General features: G+C 35.4%; 1 protein-coding gene across 2 annotated transcripts in view; it reads left to right on the forward strand.

Annotated features, from left to right (window-relative positions):
• Positions 1–15,405, forward strand: part of PKN2 (protein kinase N2) — a 110,938-nt gene extending 95,533 nt beyond the window's left edge. For both annotated transcript variants that reach the window (XM_032494735.1, XM_032494736.1), the window contains 7 exons: positions 1,725–1,901; positions 6,122–6,184; positions 7,380–7,456; positions 8,892–9,034; positions 12,343–12,450; positions 12,660–12,740; positions 12,832–15,405. In XM_032494735.1, coding sequence (XP_032350626.1) covers positions 1,725–1,901; positions 6,122–6,184; positions 7,380–7,456; positions 8,892–9,034; positions 12,343–12,450; positions 12,660–12,740; positions 12,832–13,035 — 853 coding nt within the window. In that variant the 3' untranslated portion in view covers positions 13,036–15,405. The remainder of the gene's footprint in view (positions 1–1,724; positions 1,902–6,121; positions 6,185–7,379; positions 7,457–8,891; positions 9,035–12,342; positions 12,451–12,659; positions 12,741–12,831) is intronic.
• The last annotated feature ends 638 nt before the right edge of the window (positions 15,406–16,043 follow it).

A 16,043-nucleotide genomic window follows, 5' to 3' on the forward strand; every position in this document is an offset into this window, starting at 1 on the left:
GTTTGTCATCCACTTGAGACCAAGACGTCTTGTCAGTTTGTCTTATTTCATCTGAATATTTTGTCTACATTAGCCAAAATTTAGATTGATATAGTAAATCAGTTGTTTTAAAATCCATCGCATAGATCTTGCCCAATTGAACATTACTTTCCAATAAACTTAAATGGTGATAAAGTCGAAGCTATTAACTTTCTTTTTAATCTTCCATGAATTTATTTCTAATAATGACTTAAATTTGTAGTCATTTAGAAACCTGGCAAATGTATGTAGACATAAGGCCAGCGCTTTAAAAATGATTACAGTGGGGCTTTCTGTTCCTGAGTATATGTAAAATTATAAATACATTGTGTGAAATCAGAGCATAGGAGTTTATCTAGAATGTGACCATATTCAATAGAATTTAAACGCTATTTTATAATAGCCCCATTTACTGTCAGTATTTAAAACTGAACAGGTATTTTGAGTTTGTAACCCAGAAGACAGCTATATTAACATAGCTTCAAAATTACATGATCCTCCTACACAGCAGGTGTACTTTTAAATGTTTTCAAAATTCTATTTAATATTTTTGAGTTATAGCAATATAATCTGAATACCCAAATAAATGCTTTAATCTTTAAATGATTAACATTTTAAAATTAACTCTTAAAAGACTCAAAAGAAAGGAAAATGGGTCTGCCTCCCTCCAACATCTGGACTTTAGTTTGGCATTTTGAAATCAACAACAACCACACACACACAAAAAATCTAACCAGTTCTTTTATTTTAAAAATAAAAGCATTATTAATGCTTTTAAACAGACATTAACATCCATTTTTTATTCCGGTCTCAAAAACAAACCAGAAAAAGTGCCTATTTTTGTATTAGAAACATAAATATAATACAGTTGTTAATAAAATTTGTCTGTTGGTATATTTCTTTTGATCAGGTGCTTAAAATGTTAATTCCAGGTTCTGTTTGAGTCATATGTGACCTGATGTTCTTCTGCTCTGAGTTTTAAGTGAAGTTGAAAAAGAAAAGTGGTATTTTTTGCTGTTTAGGCAAAATTAATGTTTCAGAGCCAGTAAGTTTGACCACTGTTCTTGTAAGCGTTCTTACAGGGAAAACCTGGGATAGCTGCAGACCTCATAGATAAATTGTTTTTCTCTCCAGGAGCTTCCTTGAGGCCTGTTGTAGAATGCCCTGTGTATCCTCTTTATTTTCCAGTTAGACTTCTAAATTAAAATTTTATATGGTATATCTTTACCCCACAACTTCTTATATGATAGAATATTTGGATACCATTACTTATGAATTATAAACATATACAGTCCTCGAAATTACCTTGATCACAAACTTTATATTTTAAAGTTATGCCCTAAAAATTTAAAGTTGCTAAATCCTTTGGCCAATTCCTGATAAACTTTCACAGTTCACCCCTAATTAAGCCTTTTTATTAACTGTACCCGTTAACCGTGTGTGTGCTACTCTGATACAGTCACTGCGAGTTTTGTGTCATGCTAATCGTATTTAGTTTTTTTAAATATATTTCTGTTGACGTTATATATAGCAAGTAGTCCAAATTTTTCAAAGCATTTATAGCAAAACTAAGACAAATTTTATGGTTTTAAAGTTATAATAGTTAAGAATTTTGCTTATTTTAGAGTTTAGTAATTTTTAAAGAACGTTATTTCCAATTAGAAGTTTTTAAAAAAATAGTGATTTTTAAATGTTTTCTCTTACAGCCTGATGTGTGAAAAAAGAATTTTTGAAACTGTGAATAGTGTAAGGCATCCCTTTTTGGTGAACCTTTTTGCATGTTTCCAAACCAAAGAGCACGTCTGCTTTGTAATGGAATATGCTGCCGGCGGGGACCTCATGATGCACATTCATGCTGACGTCTTTTCTGAACCAAGAGCTGTGTGAGTACTGAGACGTTTTCTGAGGTCCTCCATGACTGTTTCTTTTTGGGAAGGGAAAAAAGCTGTCTAAATTTTAGATTTATTTTTCCCCCAAATGGAAAACAGATCTCTGCAAGGAATATTAGGACTCCTTACTTACCTTTGTGCCATATGTAAATGTATCTGTTTTTCTCTGTTCTCCATGTTGAAAGTTTCGTGGATTACCCTAAATCACACTTGATCATTTAAATATACAATTTAGGTTTATTTTAATAAAATTCCTCTTTTTTTCCTAATAATATTTTCTCCCTGGGGAATGCTATCTAGGACCATGGCTTTAAATATTAACTATACTCAAAGTACATTGTTAAGTGAAAAAAGAAAGTATAGAAGAGTTTGTATCATATATCCGTATGAGATATTTGTATTTGCATTTAAAGGGTAATCTAAAAGAAGCAGTATTATTTGTTTGCACGTGTGTACACAACATCTCTGGTAGAATATGAAAGAAACTGGTATGCATATCGCTTCCAGTGAGAGGCGGAGAATGCAGACTTTCCACTATAACCTTTTTGTAGTTTTTGAATCTGATATTGTATGAATTTTGCTTATTCAAATGCATAAAAATAATTAATAGCGAACACTTGTGATTGAACATCCACGTGTATATATTCTTCCCCTGTCGTCATCCCCGCTGTACAGCTCGTAAGTGTTGGCGCTACGATCTGGAGCTGTGAACCTAGGAAAATGCTCTTAATAGCTCTGCTCTGTGTGCAGGTGTTCACCAGGTTGACACCTTCAGCCCTCACCTCTTTCCTAAACTTTCAGCTCTGATAACACTCAGCGGCCAGCTTGCCCTTCATACAGCTAGTAGGTATTTCACATTTAACAGCTCAGGCTGGACTCCTGGTGTTTCCCATCCCCGCCCCCAGCCTGTCACTCCACTGTTCTTCTCTGTCTTACTAACCGGCAGTACCGCCTACCAGTTGTTCAAGCCAAAACACAGGGATCGTTGTGGATTCTCTTTTTCTCTTACGTGCAGCATCCAAATTCTACCTCCAAAGCATATCCCAAATCATAAAAATCGTAAGCCAATAGTAAACCTTTATTGGGTTCATTATTGAATTATTATCACTTGTCTGTATTCTGGCGGCTAACATTGGTGTAACATTTTCACTTTCACTCCTTGATTTGATTCTTGCCATAACCATTAGAGATGCAGTAGAGTAGACAGTAGTCGTACTGTCACACTTTTAAGTTTCCAATGAAGAAATACGGCTTTAGTTCTGATGGTAGTGAAGCTTTCAGAAAAGGAGGCAAAACCACAAAGTAATAGAGAGCTACTAATAATCCATCTCCTGCATGTTTAAAGATTAATATCAGGACATCTGGACTGTGCCTAGCCCTGTGCTAACTGCTGTGGGAATTTATTTTTGTTTTGTTATGCCTTTTTTTTTAAATATAAAATCCTGAAACTTTTTATTTTTTCTGAGAATACAAATTATATAGTATCAATGAAACAAGCCCAGTGAAATACAAGAATAAAATGCTACATTGCAGTATTTCATATCTGAAGTACCTCCCTCTAACCATTCAGGTCTCACCTCAAATGTCATTTCTTTGAAGGTCCTCTCCTGAGTACTTTTACCTGAAATACCACTGTATCACGAGGGTCTAAATTAGGCCACTCTGTTCTATTTTCTATTTGTATTCTGCTTAGCACTTCATCTATACCTGGAATCATCTTAATTTATTGTTTACATTTTTATTGTCTGCCTCCCCTCACACAGCAGCAGGAGCAAGGACCGTGTCTGTTCTGCGTGCTAGCAGCGCGCCCAGAAGAGTGGCTGGCGTACCCTGGGCAAACTGTTCTTACTGCCTGGGACTATGAAACTGAAATCAGTTTGATTCCTAGCTTTGCTGTTTTCTAGCTGTGTGAGTTTAGATAAGTTAGTTACTCTCTCTTTGAGAACTTCATTTTCTGCTTCTATATTTATCTTAAAGGTTTGATTTGAAAATTAATAAGTTGATAAAATATTTAACATAGTACCTGCCATGGAAGCATTCAGTGAAATAGATGTTTTAAATAGTATATACCCAGTTATTTATTAAGTATCATTAGGGCAATCTGTTTACAGAGAAAAGAGAAATCAAGATATTTTTACAATTGTTACAACATTATTTTGCCACTAAAATAAGTTTGCTAATTAAAAAGAAAAGACTACCTTAAGCAATTTGAGAATCACATTTGTTTTGATGGACTTCAGCTGGATCTTTTAAACTCCTGATAATTCAATAAGATATAACATATAATCAAATATTTATAAATAATTGCATATTTAAATTCTCCAAATTATGGTTCCATTTTTATAAAAATAAGTAAACGTAAATACATATTATCTACATGGTCATATGAATGCATTCTAAAAGTTTGAAGAACATTCACAAAACTAACAGGACTAGTTATCTGTGTGGATGGTAGTGGCTTGGGGCAAGATGGAGATGGATGAAGGAGATCCTGTGCTGTGGGGCCAGGGGCATTATGTGTATTTAATAGAGGAAATGTCCGTGTATTGCTTGTCAAATTAAGAACTGATTTTTAAGTGTCTCCTTATAGGTTCTACTTTGAAGACAGATCTGCATTTTAAAGTTCATTCTTTATTACCTACCTCCTCATTCAGTGAGGCTTTTATGTATCAGGCTAAATGCTGAAAAAGACAAACATGGTCCTGTCCCTAAAGAGTTAATATTCTACTGGATTGAAGTTTTCCTAAGATCCAAACTTGTTTATCCAATTTCTAGACATCTTCAGCTGCCTCAAGGCAATTTGAAGTCAACATGTCTAAAACCAAACTCATCTTCCCTATAAAATTTGAGCTATTTGTGTATTTCATTACCTGTTCATTACATGAAGAAGAAAACCTTGAGCATAGTTATCTTAAGCTTTTCCCTCTCCCTCATCCTTCCTAGTTAATAAGACACCAAGTCCTGCCATGCTGGTTGTGGTCTCCCTTGAATCCATCTCTTACTCTCTTGCTGCTACGTTAGAGGTACTCAGGGTCTTCATCTGTACTTTCATTCTAGCCTTGTCTGCTCCTTTTCCCTCTGAGTATACACCTGCTTCCACTCTGACCTTCACACTACTATCAAGAAAAATCTAACATAAATCTGATCATTCTGTCCCAACTGAAATGGTTTGACTGGCTATTGCTAAGGGAAGAATTTTCAGTACAGGCATACCTTGGAGATACTGCAGGTTCGGTTCCAGGCCACCGCAATAAAATGAATGTCACAATAAAGTGAGTCACATGAATTTGCTGGTTTCCCAGTACATATAAAACTTATGTTTACACTATACCTTAATCTATTAAGTGTGAGATAGCATTATGTCTTAAAAAAATGTAAATGCCTTGATTAGCAAATACTTTATTGCTAAAAAAAAAATGCTGTCACCTGAGCCTTCAGCAAATTGTAATTTTTTTGCAATAATAACATCAAAGATCATAGATCATCATGACAAATACAACAATGATGAAAAAGTTTTAAATATTGAGAGAATTCCAAAATGTGATATAGAAACCTGAAATGAGCAAACGCTGTTGGAAAAATGGAACCTATAGTCTTGTTTCTTGCAGGGTTGCCATAAACCTTCACTTTGTTTAAAAAAAAAAAAAACGCAATTATCTACAAAGCACAGTAAGGTAAAAATGCAGTAAAACAACGTATGCCTGCATTCATAACACAGAATTCAGAGTCCTTCATGACTTGACCTCAGGCTGTCTCTTCAGCCTCATCGCCCACCATTTCTTCCCCATCCTTTATTTCAGCCACAACAAACTTGTTATTGGTTGTCAAACATGTTACACCTTTGATACCTCTGGTCCTTTCCCTCTTAGGGGGATGCCCCACATTTCCCCACAAAATTCCTGCCTTTCACAGCATCCTTCCGCCTTTATGTCATGGTGTAATTACTTCTACAGAACCAGGTCAGATGTCTGCTGTCCACAGGCTTCCGTGACTCCACCAGGCAAAGATACTGGCTTCCGTTTTAGAGACTGTATTTTTCTTATTTTTTTATTTTAGCCCTAATGTTTAGCACATGTCTTACTTACATGTCTGGCACATGGTAAGTGTTTGTGAAATAATGAACTATAGAATTCTGCTCTGAACATAAAAGTATAAACTGGAATTCGAGAGCAGTGGAACTTAATAAACTTCTTTTGATTTAATTTTTCACACAGATTTTATGCTGCATGTGTAGTGCTCGGGTTGCAGTATTTACATGAACACAAAATTGTTTATAGGTAAGTAAAGTTTTGATACTTTCTAGTTGCTTATTTTTATATGAATTAGAATTAAAAATAAATAAGGATATTTTGTGTTTAATCAGCTTCTTAATTTTATCTTTCATATGATGAGTGACCTCTGAAAAAGGTAGACTCCAATTTTGAAAGACATGTTTCACACAGTAACCGTGTGATGAGCTTCTTTGTTCGTGCTCTTCTGCCCATTCCCCAAGTAGAATAGTCAGATTATAAATTGGCTTGTGATAACACAGTTTGCCAACAATATTCATCCTGGTGAATATTTTGCGTCCATTAGACCCACTACAGAAAACGTCTGTAGACGACGACTCCTCAAAATTTGTCCGTGATGAGTAGCTTGTGCCAGATTGTAAGACATCACTCTGCTTCCTTCACTAAGTCTTGCCATCAGCTAAACAGTGTGCTTGGTGCCAGAACTGACTTCTGTGCTGGCACAGACTCCTCCCCACATCACAGACCAGGAAGGAACAGAGAGTTCACAGCCCAGCAGCTCGTCTGTGGGCCACACTTTGAATGGTATCACTGTAGGTTGGGCAAGTTCTGGGAGGGCTGGTCAGAATTAAAAGGAGTATAAACATCAGTTTATTCAAACGTCTTACAATATTCCCAAGGTAATGGTTTCCTCATGGCCCTATTTTACTCAAAGAATAAAATTTTCAACCTAACTTGCAATCATTTAGTATACTCAGTAACTTTCTCTTTATTTTGAATTATTCCCTTAGAAGTTTGGTTAAACCTACTCCCAGACACCTTATTTGTACTGTTAGTTTGACAGTTCTTTCTTATGGATGGTGGGTAGGCAAACGTCAAACTTAGAAGTCAGATTATCATGAATAACAAATTAATAAAAATTGAGTTAAATACACTTGAACTCCTCCTATGCTTTAAAATACGTATTTAAATAGATAAAACATTCCTCTTTTAAATACATTTTTCCTTTTCTATATAACGGGGAAAATTAGTCAGAAGCTGTGTTATATAAAGTAATAAACTTGCCAAAAGGAAGAAAATGAATACTTGCAAGACAGTATTTAAATCTCAACCCTAATTTGAAAAAACTCAGTTTTTTTTTAGTAAAGAGAAAATATGGCTCTTATTGAAATGATTTTTTTACTACATTATCTACTGATTTTATTGATTTTTTTTTCATTTTGCATTTTTTTACCCTGAACAGAGATTTGAAATTGGATAACTTATTGCTAGATACAGAGGGCTTTGTGAAAATTGCCGATTTTGGTCTTTGCAAAGAAGGTAATTAGATATTTTAAAGTGCTTTTTCTAATAGATTACTATTCCTTGGTACTTTAATTCTTTTCAAGCCTGTCTATGGAAAGCAAAGTGTATTTTTAACTTTAATTTATTCTTTATTGAGACATGTTGGATTGTTCATTTAACCTACTTATCACATTATTAAGAATTTATTCTGTGAATATGAATAAGGTTAGGTTTTCAGAAATTATAGTTTAAAACTAAGATTCTCTGTCACTACTCTAAGAAAGCATTGGTTAAGCACCAGATTTTTTGCTCTGCTGAGATTGTGCAGAGTAAATTATATAGGCCTAAAAACTCCCCTGCTTCTTAAAACTTTTAACATTTTAAATAAGAAATATTCATACCCCTCAGGAATCGTTTGCGTGTGCGTGAACAAGTACGTACCCAGGGAGTCTGAGTCAAAGGCAGCAAAAGAAAGTGCAGAGAGCATAGGCTCGCGCACCAGACAGTCTTAGGTTTGAATCCTGGCTCTGCCACTTACTTGCTGTGTGTCTTTGGATGAGTTACTCTTACGCTCATTGAGTCTGTTTCCTCAGCTATAAAATGAATAGAACTCTTCTTGCTTAGGGTAACTATGAGAATTAGAGAGAAGCATATGGCACAGTGCCTAATATATAACGCATAGGTACATTTAATACAGTGTACTGTAGTGAACATTGTCTGTCTCCCCCTCTTCTCTGGTAGCCTCTTATTATTTAGCTCTCTTTCCATAGCATATAGTGTAGTGCTTGGCACATCTTAAGTACTCAGTGAATGTTTAATTCATAAGTAGTTGGATTAATTAATGTGATCAGAGCAGAAAATAAAAATCATAAAAATCAAAAATGTTAGTTCTGTTTCTGTCTTTGTTTTCTTAATCTTCTCCAAGTCACTTAAAAGGCTTGTGTAGAACTAATATAGATATTGTATCAACTATTTTTTAAAATGGCATTTTATTGAAAATAAAAAAAAGAATATGACAAAATTAAAGAAATGTTAAGGGGGGAAATTCCTCCACCTTAATGTGTTATTGTATTTAATTATGCCCTTCAAGTTTTGCTCCCATAGTCTTACAGATTCATTTGAGATTTTCAATCAAAATAAATGCATACTATTTTAAATTTAACTTCCTAGCAGCACGTGGAGCATTTGTAATGTAAATGTAAAGAAGTGACAAGATAGAAAGAATAAATAATAAAACAAAGTATGGAACCTTTATGTACTTATTTTTACCCATTAATTAAATAGTATGAGTTGCTGTTGCACAGTTTTCTCTACCAGTCCTTAGCATTTTCTTTAAAAGTCCTTGCTGTGTCTTGAGTCTGGACACCATGCACAAATGCACACCTTTAATTTTGCTTCCTAAGGACATCTTCTAAATTTCATGCTCATTTTTTCCTTTGCTAACAAATATTTAAATTTTACCTCTTTGCAGGAATGGGATATGGAGACAGAACAAGCACATTCTGTGGCACTCCTGAATTTCTTGCCCCGGAAGTGTTAACAGAAACATCCTACACGAGGGCTGTCGATTGGTGGGGCCTTGGTGTGCTTATATATGAAATGCTCGTTGGGGAGGTAAGCGGTGTAAAATAGGGAGAAGAGAAAAGTGACTGACAGCGCACAGCACGTCACTTACAAAACCATTTAGTACAGCTCCTGCCTAAGTGGAACTTAAAGTGTTATAAATATTTGTAATATACTTACAGTTGCCTGTGTTCTCCATTGACCTTCACTGTCTTTTGTAGATTTTTGTATTGTCTGTGGAATGCGTTACTAACACTAGAAAACAGCTTCATATTTCAGTGTTGCTATGATTATGCTTTATGATTCTAAAACACAACCATACATGACTGATCATTTCATAGGAAATAGAAAGCAAGACTAATAAAAAGAATGCACTCTGTATAAGGAAAAGTAGCCATACGTTGGGCAAAATAAGTGTTACCTTCAAAAGCAACACAGAAGAATCGAAAAGAGTAACATTTTTTCCTACTGTTTTCTTTAAATTAACTTAAATTTCTTGGACTAACTTATTTGTACATAGAAATTGTTACCACTTGGGAAACAGTGGATTATATCTGATTAATAAAGCAGTAAAAGGAGGCTGATCTATCTTGTTATAAATTGTTGGAAATGGTAAATTAGGGTGGAATTAGAAAAGAGTAAATATTTAGTCAAGCAATTGAAAACTCCTTAGTAGAGGGGCTTGATGGTCTCAAGATGCAAGAAAAATTATCTTACGGGACTGGTTCATTGTTCCGGTTTCCCTAATGCCAGCAGCCTTCCTTGCACATTCTAGGTGGGAATGAAGTAGTAGCTGAATGAAGGGGTGACTGAATTACTGAATGTCAGAAATTTCTGAAGTTTGGCACTGCAGTTTAGTGACAGTTATCCCAAACAAACAAATAAATTATTTTAGTTCCTCCAATGACAGTGCCTTTTGGTATGTCAAGTTGGAGTAGAAACTTGGAAAAGAGGGGCGAAAGTAGCCAATTAAAATGTCTACCGTGTGCCAGACCCTGTTCTACGTGCTGTATAAATATTAGCTCATTTAATTTTCCAGCAACCTTTAATGAGCTCAGTAGGAGTCTTACGTTTATTTTCAGATGCATATAAATAGAGACCCAAAATGGCTAATAACTTGCTTATAATCACACAGCTCTCATACAGTGGGGCTGAGATTTTCACCTGTCTCTGCTTTGCTGCCTCCAGGAATAGGGTATTGAATCCACCCAAACTTGTTTCTATTATTCAGACCAAGGATTCAGATCTGAATTTTTCACCTGTTTAGAAAAGTGCATGGTGCTTTAAGATGGAAAGATACATTTTATCCCTAATCCACAGTGGTCTTTACTTTCCAAAAGTGCTCATTATAGTTGCTTCTGTAAGCTGTGGCACACTTGAACTTCTTCTTTTTTAAGTAACACTTTTGTTTTTGTTTTTTAAATGTAGTATTCAATTATGTATGAGATTTAAGTTAACAAAAATTATGTGCTTGCTTAAAATTTACTTGCCACATTAGAGGTGACATGCAAAAATGTGAGTTTATTGCAAAATACTATAGAATCGAGAGCCACTTAATTGTGTGTCTGGGGAACGTGGCAGTGGACAAATGGGGATGCTCCTATTCCATATTTTTTTAAAAGAGCTCCTAATTGATGAAGCTCTCACTTACTAGGAGATGAAAGACAATGAATCTGGCTGTTTCTTCACAATTGCTTTTTGCAACATCATTTCTTTTTAGCACCTTTTTGAAAGTGTAGTTAGGAAAAGAACTAAACTTAAAACTCATTGGTACACACATCCATAGCACTGGTGAGATGTAAACAATACCTTTTTTTAATGTTATAAAAGTGAGGTTCAGTTAAAGTTTATATCTGATTCCTCTATTACTACAAATGATTGAAAACTCACTGGATACATTGTGCATTTTCAAGTTTGTATTTGTATCTGTCTGAGTTTTGAGGACTTGGAAGACTGTAGGAATCAACTAATGCGTCAGGGCCCCTTTCTCTGTGCCGAATGGGAGTGAAAGTGTCAGCGGAGTTGGAAGCAGCCTCAGATACTGGAGTGAGGGCTTCGATGGCTGAGCAGACTACAGGGTTCTTTTTCTGTGTGCTTAAAGCACGTTTGCTGGCCTTTCATTGTGAGCCCTGTTTGTTTATAATCTATTTGCAGGAAAAAGGAACTTTAACAACTTAACAAATACATAGATATATCTTCACTGTTCAGAGACTTGTAGAGTGTTAGTTTTCAAATACAGAATCGACTGATCAAATAGGAGACAAAAGAGCTATGTGTTACCATTTGAAATTCTGATGGAGAATCCTTGTGAAATAGAATTTTCCCCTAACTTACAGTCTCAATCTCAGAAAAATTTATGTTGTCCCATATAGCAGGTATTTGACTTACGTGTTTTGAATGAGTGAATGAGCAAACTTGGTTTTGATACAACAAACTTGATAAAACCAGGTTTTAGCAAATCATAACTAAGGTTAGATGACTGAAAAGTTTGAGGTTTTCTTAGATATGAGCAGTAAGATTAGCAGCCCAGCTTTAGGAAGTTGGGTTCTGAGTTCACTTTCACAGATTGCTTCGGGGCAGAGATCGCGCTCTCCGCTAATAGTGCCTTCCCCTTGGCTCTGGGTTCTTTTTCTTTAATAACTGAAACTGACAGGAAGCAAGCAGCCAGATCTGAGTCATCTGAGATTCTGAGGTAGTAAGTCATGCTTCACGGCCACATTTCCAACGTGGTTGAGAGTTCATGCCTGTGTACATCAAATTGTTACAGTGAATGTTACTTAACTACTTTTTTATGATTTGGGGTCATTATTGTCATTATGGGCAACAGTTTAATATTCTGCTTATTGAACTGCCCTAAGACCTATTGTGTATAGAGCATTAAATATGCCTGTAATTGTGTGCTCTTTTGTTCCTTTCGGGTTAATTTTGTGGGCAGTTGCTTCTCAGTGCCATCATTACACCACAGTCTCTGTGTTTTGCCTGTCATTAATTTGCTACTGGCTGTGAAATTCAAAGCACGTCCATATCTGATGTATTTCCTCAAACTCTGTGCTTCCCTCTGCAGTAACACGTAATACCATATTTGCCTTACCCGTTTCCTTCTGTCTTTCCACACGAAGATTTCCGCAGGAGTATATGGTGTATCTCTGGATAATAGATACATATCTTCTGTGCGTCTATTGTGGCCTTGTGTAGTCCTTATTTGCTTGGTGTTTCGGTGGATTTGTTTTTTTGTTTTTGTTTTTCCTTTTTCTTTTTTTCCCCACTACCTGGTTCTTGGTTGTACTTCAGAACTTCAGATAGGTAAGATTTTACTGTATTAAAATGCAATTTGACTGACTCAGAGATATTTCTTCTAGTCTCCCTTTCCTGGTGATGATGAAGAGGAAGTGTTTGACAGTATTGTAAACGATGAAGTAAGGTACCCAAGGTTCTTATCTACAGAAGCCATCTCAATCATGAGAAGGGTAAGAATCAGTGGTTTCTGAATTCCTTGACTTCTTTTATATTGAAGACATTTCTCAGTAGAATTTTAGAAGTTGTTTTTCAGTCGTAGATGTTGCATGGTTTAGACAAACACACGTCAAAAGAAGCGTCTAAACTTTGCAAGTTCTAAAAATCCTTATCAATGAAGTCCCGGGTTTTATTTTAAATTTCTTCCTTTATGTTGTGTTAGTTATTAAGAAGAAATCCTGAGCGGCGCCTTGGAGCTGGAGAGAAAGATGCAGAGGATGTAAAAAAGCACCCATTTTTCCGAGTAAGTATGAAAGTTTAATTCTTTTTTTTAATGAAACTATAGGAATTAAGAGTAGGAAGCTAAACTGGTCGTTTTATATTTTGCAATGCAGCTAATTGATTGGAGTGCTCTGATGGACAAAAAAGTAAAGCCGCCGTTTGTACCTACCATTAGAGGCCGGGAAGATGTCAGTAATTTTGATGATGAATTTACCTCAGAAGCACCTATTCTGACTCCCCCTCGAGAACCGAGGATACTTTCAGAAGAGGAGCAGGAAATGTTCAGAGATTTTGACTACATCGCTGATTGGTGTTGAGTTCCTATACACTGTGAAACAAAGGAGACCCGACTCACAAGCAGACCTCTTAAAAATAGCAACCCTTCATTTGCCACCAATAGCTTCTGAGTTACTGTAAACATATGAAGATGTGTTTAAAAGTACTGTTCTAATACCGTCTTGAAAAGTGGCTTCTCAGTGTATTTTCAATGTAAATCGAGCACTGGAAACAGTTTCATGGAATTTAAGCTGAATGAACATCGGCCGTGAAAATCTCTCACAGATGAATACTTTTGGATCAATAGTCTTATTTTTAAAAAAGGAAAAAAAAAAAACAAAAAACACCCTTCTGCAGCCCCGAGCTTCGCCGTGTGCCCACCTGAAGTGGGAGCAGGGCTGAGGAGCCATTGCCCTCAGCTGCGTTTCCAGAAAGAGGAAGGAGGGCTTGGGGTGCCATTGCCATCCACACACAGTATGATTTTGTTTGAATAAGGCAAATGCTCTTATTTTTTTAAAGAAATTACTGTAATATCAAAAAAATGTAGTGGTAGTTTGTGCACATTTTGGGGCCTTTTTTTTTTTTAAACGAAATGAATTGATGTCTTGTATTATAAATTTTCTATATTTATTAGAAGAAAAATTTTATTGCCTTACCTTTACCAACCATGTAACAGAGCCTCATAGCTTTCCAACAGAGCTACTTGCCAAACAACTTTTTTGTTTCTTAAACCAACCATGGTGAAACAAACAGGAACAACTGTACATCTACATTTACTTAAAATGTTAAGAATGAGGACTTACGACCAGCCTGTACCAAGACGCTGTTACCTGTATGCATTCCCAAAGTCTAGCTACTCAGTACGTTCAGTCCTACCTTCTTCCAGAATCAGTGAACTGATTACTCCTTTTTTGATATTCATTGTACATTTATCAACCTAGTTCATCTTCTTGTGTCTACTGTAGAAGAGAACTATATCTTTGTTAAAACATAGGGATTATCATTGTATACATGCTGTGAACATGTATATGTGCAAGTTGTAATGTATTCTGTGTTGTAGGTTTATTATTTAATTTCACCACTTCATCACTTTGTACAGTGGCCAAGCAGACACCTCAGACTCCAGCATGTACATTAAGTGCATTTGTACATTTTAGGCCACTGGATCCAGATTTTATATTGGCAGTTACTGAGGGCAAAAGCAATATATTATAACAGAATGTATAAATATTTTTGATAAAACAGTCTATATTTTATAAAAATTATTATAACACTAAAGCTGTACCTCAAAAGTCTCAAAAATAATTTGATCAAATACTTTTTACAACTGTTCAGAGGATCCATTGTGGCTTTTTCAATGCTCTTATAGAAGAGTCTTTTTGCAGGCCATGACTTTTCTACTTGCCTGGAGTTTGTTTTTATTTCTGTTTTGTTTTGTTTTAATTATTTTCCCTCCTAGCCTATGACTTTGTTTTTCCTCAGTTCAATAACACCATCATTGATTCTGTGCTTATTAGCATGTTAGGGTCATCATACCTCAGGAATAACAAGTTGTTAACTAACCATACTGAGTTAAACAATTCAATCACCATGATCTCATATCTTTAAAATTGCTCAAGTTTAAATCCTGTGAAAAAAATGAAAGCACACTGATTATAAGACAGTTGAGCTTAAAGCATTTATAAATTCTTCAGCCTTACCAGGATGTGTTGGCATGTTTTTGTTGTACTCTGAGAACAATTAAAATTGTTCACAGATAATTCCTATTTCCTTACAAATTGATTATTACCCATGATCCTTTGGAGGAAATCTTACGGAAAGAGGGAGTACTTATGTTTAAAATTATTTTAAAATGCCAGTTAACTTCCTTGGTAAAGGACAGTAGAGGATCTTAGCTTAAATTGGTCTTAATGTAAACAGTGTTAATACAACATTAAAAAAAAACACTAAATACTTTTGAGGTACAGTCTGCTCACCTTTTCTGGTTCTCAAATATGCATAGAGAGCAATGTCTAAAATAGACTTTTTAGCATTAAAAACTGACATAGCGTTTTGTAACTACACAGTGTACAGAATTTTTTTTTAATTGAAGTCAATCACTAAAAATAATTAGAGGGCAGGGTATATTCACACAATTAAGCTGAAGAAAGCACTAATTTTTTCTGTAGTTTTTAAAATATATATATTTTAGGTTAAAAATTTTTAAACTCCATAGAGTGTAAATATATTTTGCTATTACTGTATGTGTAAGTGACTGCTCAAGCACTTTGTAAGGAAATTAGGATATTTTAGAATGGTACACTATGCATTCAAATGAAATGTGCCTTTATGTCATTTTAAGAAAAAGTGTTTTGCAGTCATAAATTACCACAAATGCACAAATTAAAGTTTAAATAGATTGTAATTTGTAAGTTTGTTTTTAAGTATTATTTCCTTTTGGAAACTTCCTGTTGGTCAAAATATGTATTCACTTTATTATATCCAAGATCTCAGAGACTAGTTAACTTGAGTTATTAGCCTTCTTGCAAATACTTTTTGTCCTCGGGAAAGGCAAAATCATTAAGAGTCAGACCAAAATGTCTACTTCACTGGTAATAATGGGGAAATTTCTGGATTTGCTCCTGTAAGATTAGTAGCATCTTTCATTCAGTGGTTATGGGGCGCCTACTGTGTGCTAGACACCGAATATAGAAAAGTGGGGGGGGGGGCACCGAAGTTTTCATACATGAAGAATGCCGTGCATTAACGCTAAAGTGCAAGCACCAGCCTTGTGTGAACTTCCTCTTGTTTGAGGTTATGTAACACAAGCGAAGGTCATAATGGAAATCGCCATTATATGGTGACTGGGTAACAGCTGCCCGGTAGATTCAAATCTAACAGAACTTTCACAGGTGCTGCTAATTCTCCCAAAGCAACTGAGGTGAGTGTGAGAAAGCCACGGAGCGGATGCCAGTCGACGGATCATAGTCCTAATTTAGAATTCTCATTTGCCCCTAGCTGCCCTGGGAGCTCTTGCGTTTCTCTGAGATATAAGCTTCATATGTATATA

Source organism: Camelus ferus, chromosome 13 (assembly GCF_009834535.1).
Source record: "Camelus ferus isolate YT-003-E chromosome 13, BCGSAC_Cfer_1.0, whole genome shotgun sequence".
Lineage (NCBI taxonomy): Eukaryota > Metazoa > Chordata > Mammalia > Artiodactyla > Camelidae > Camelus > Camelus ferus.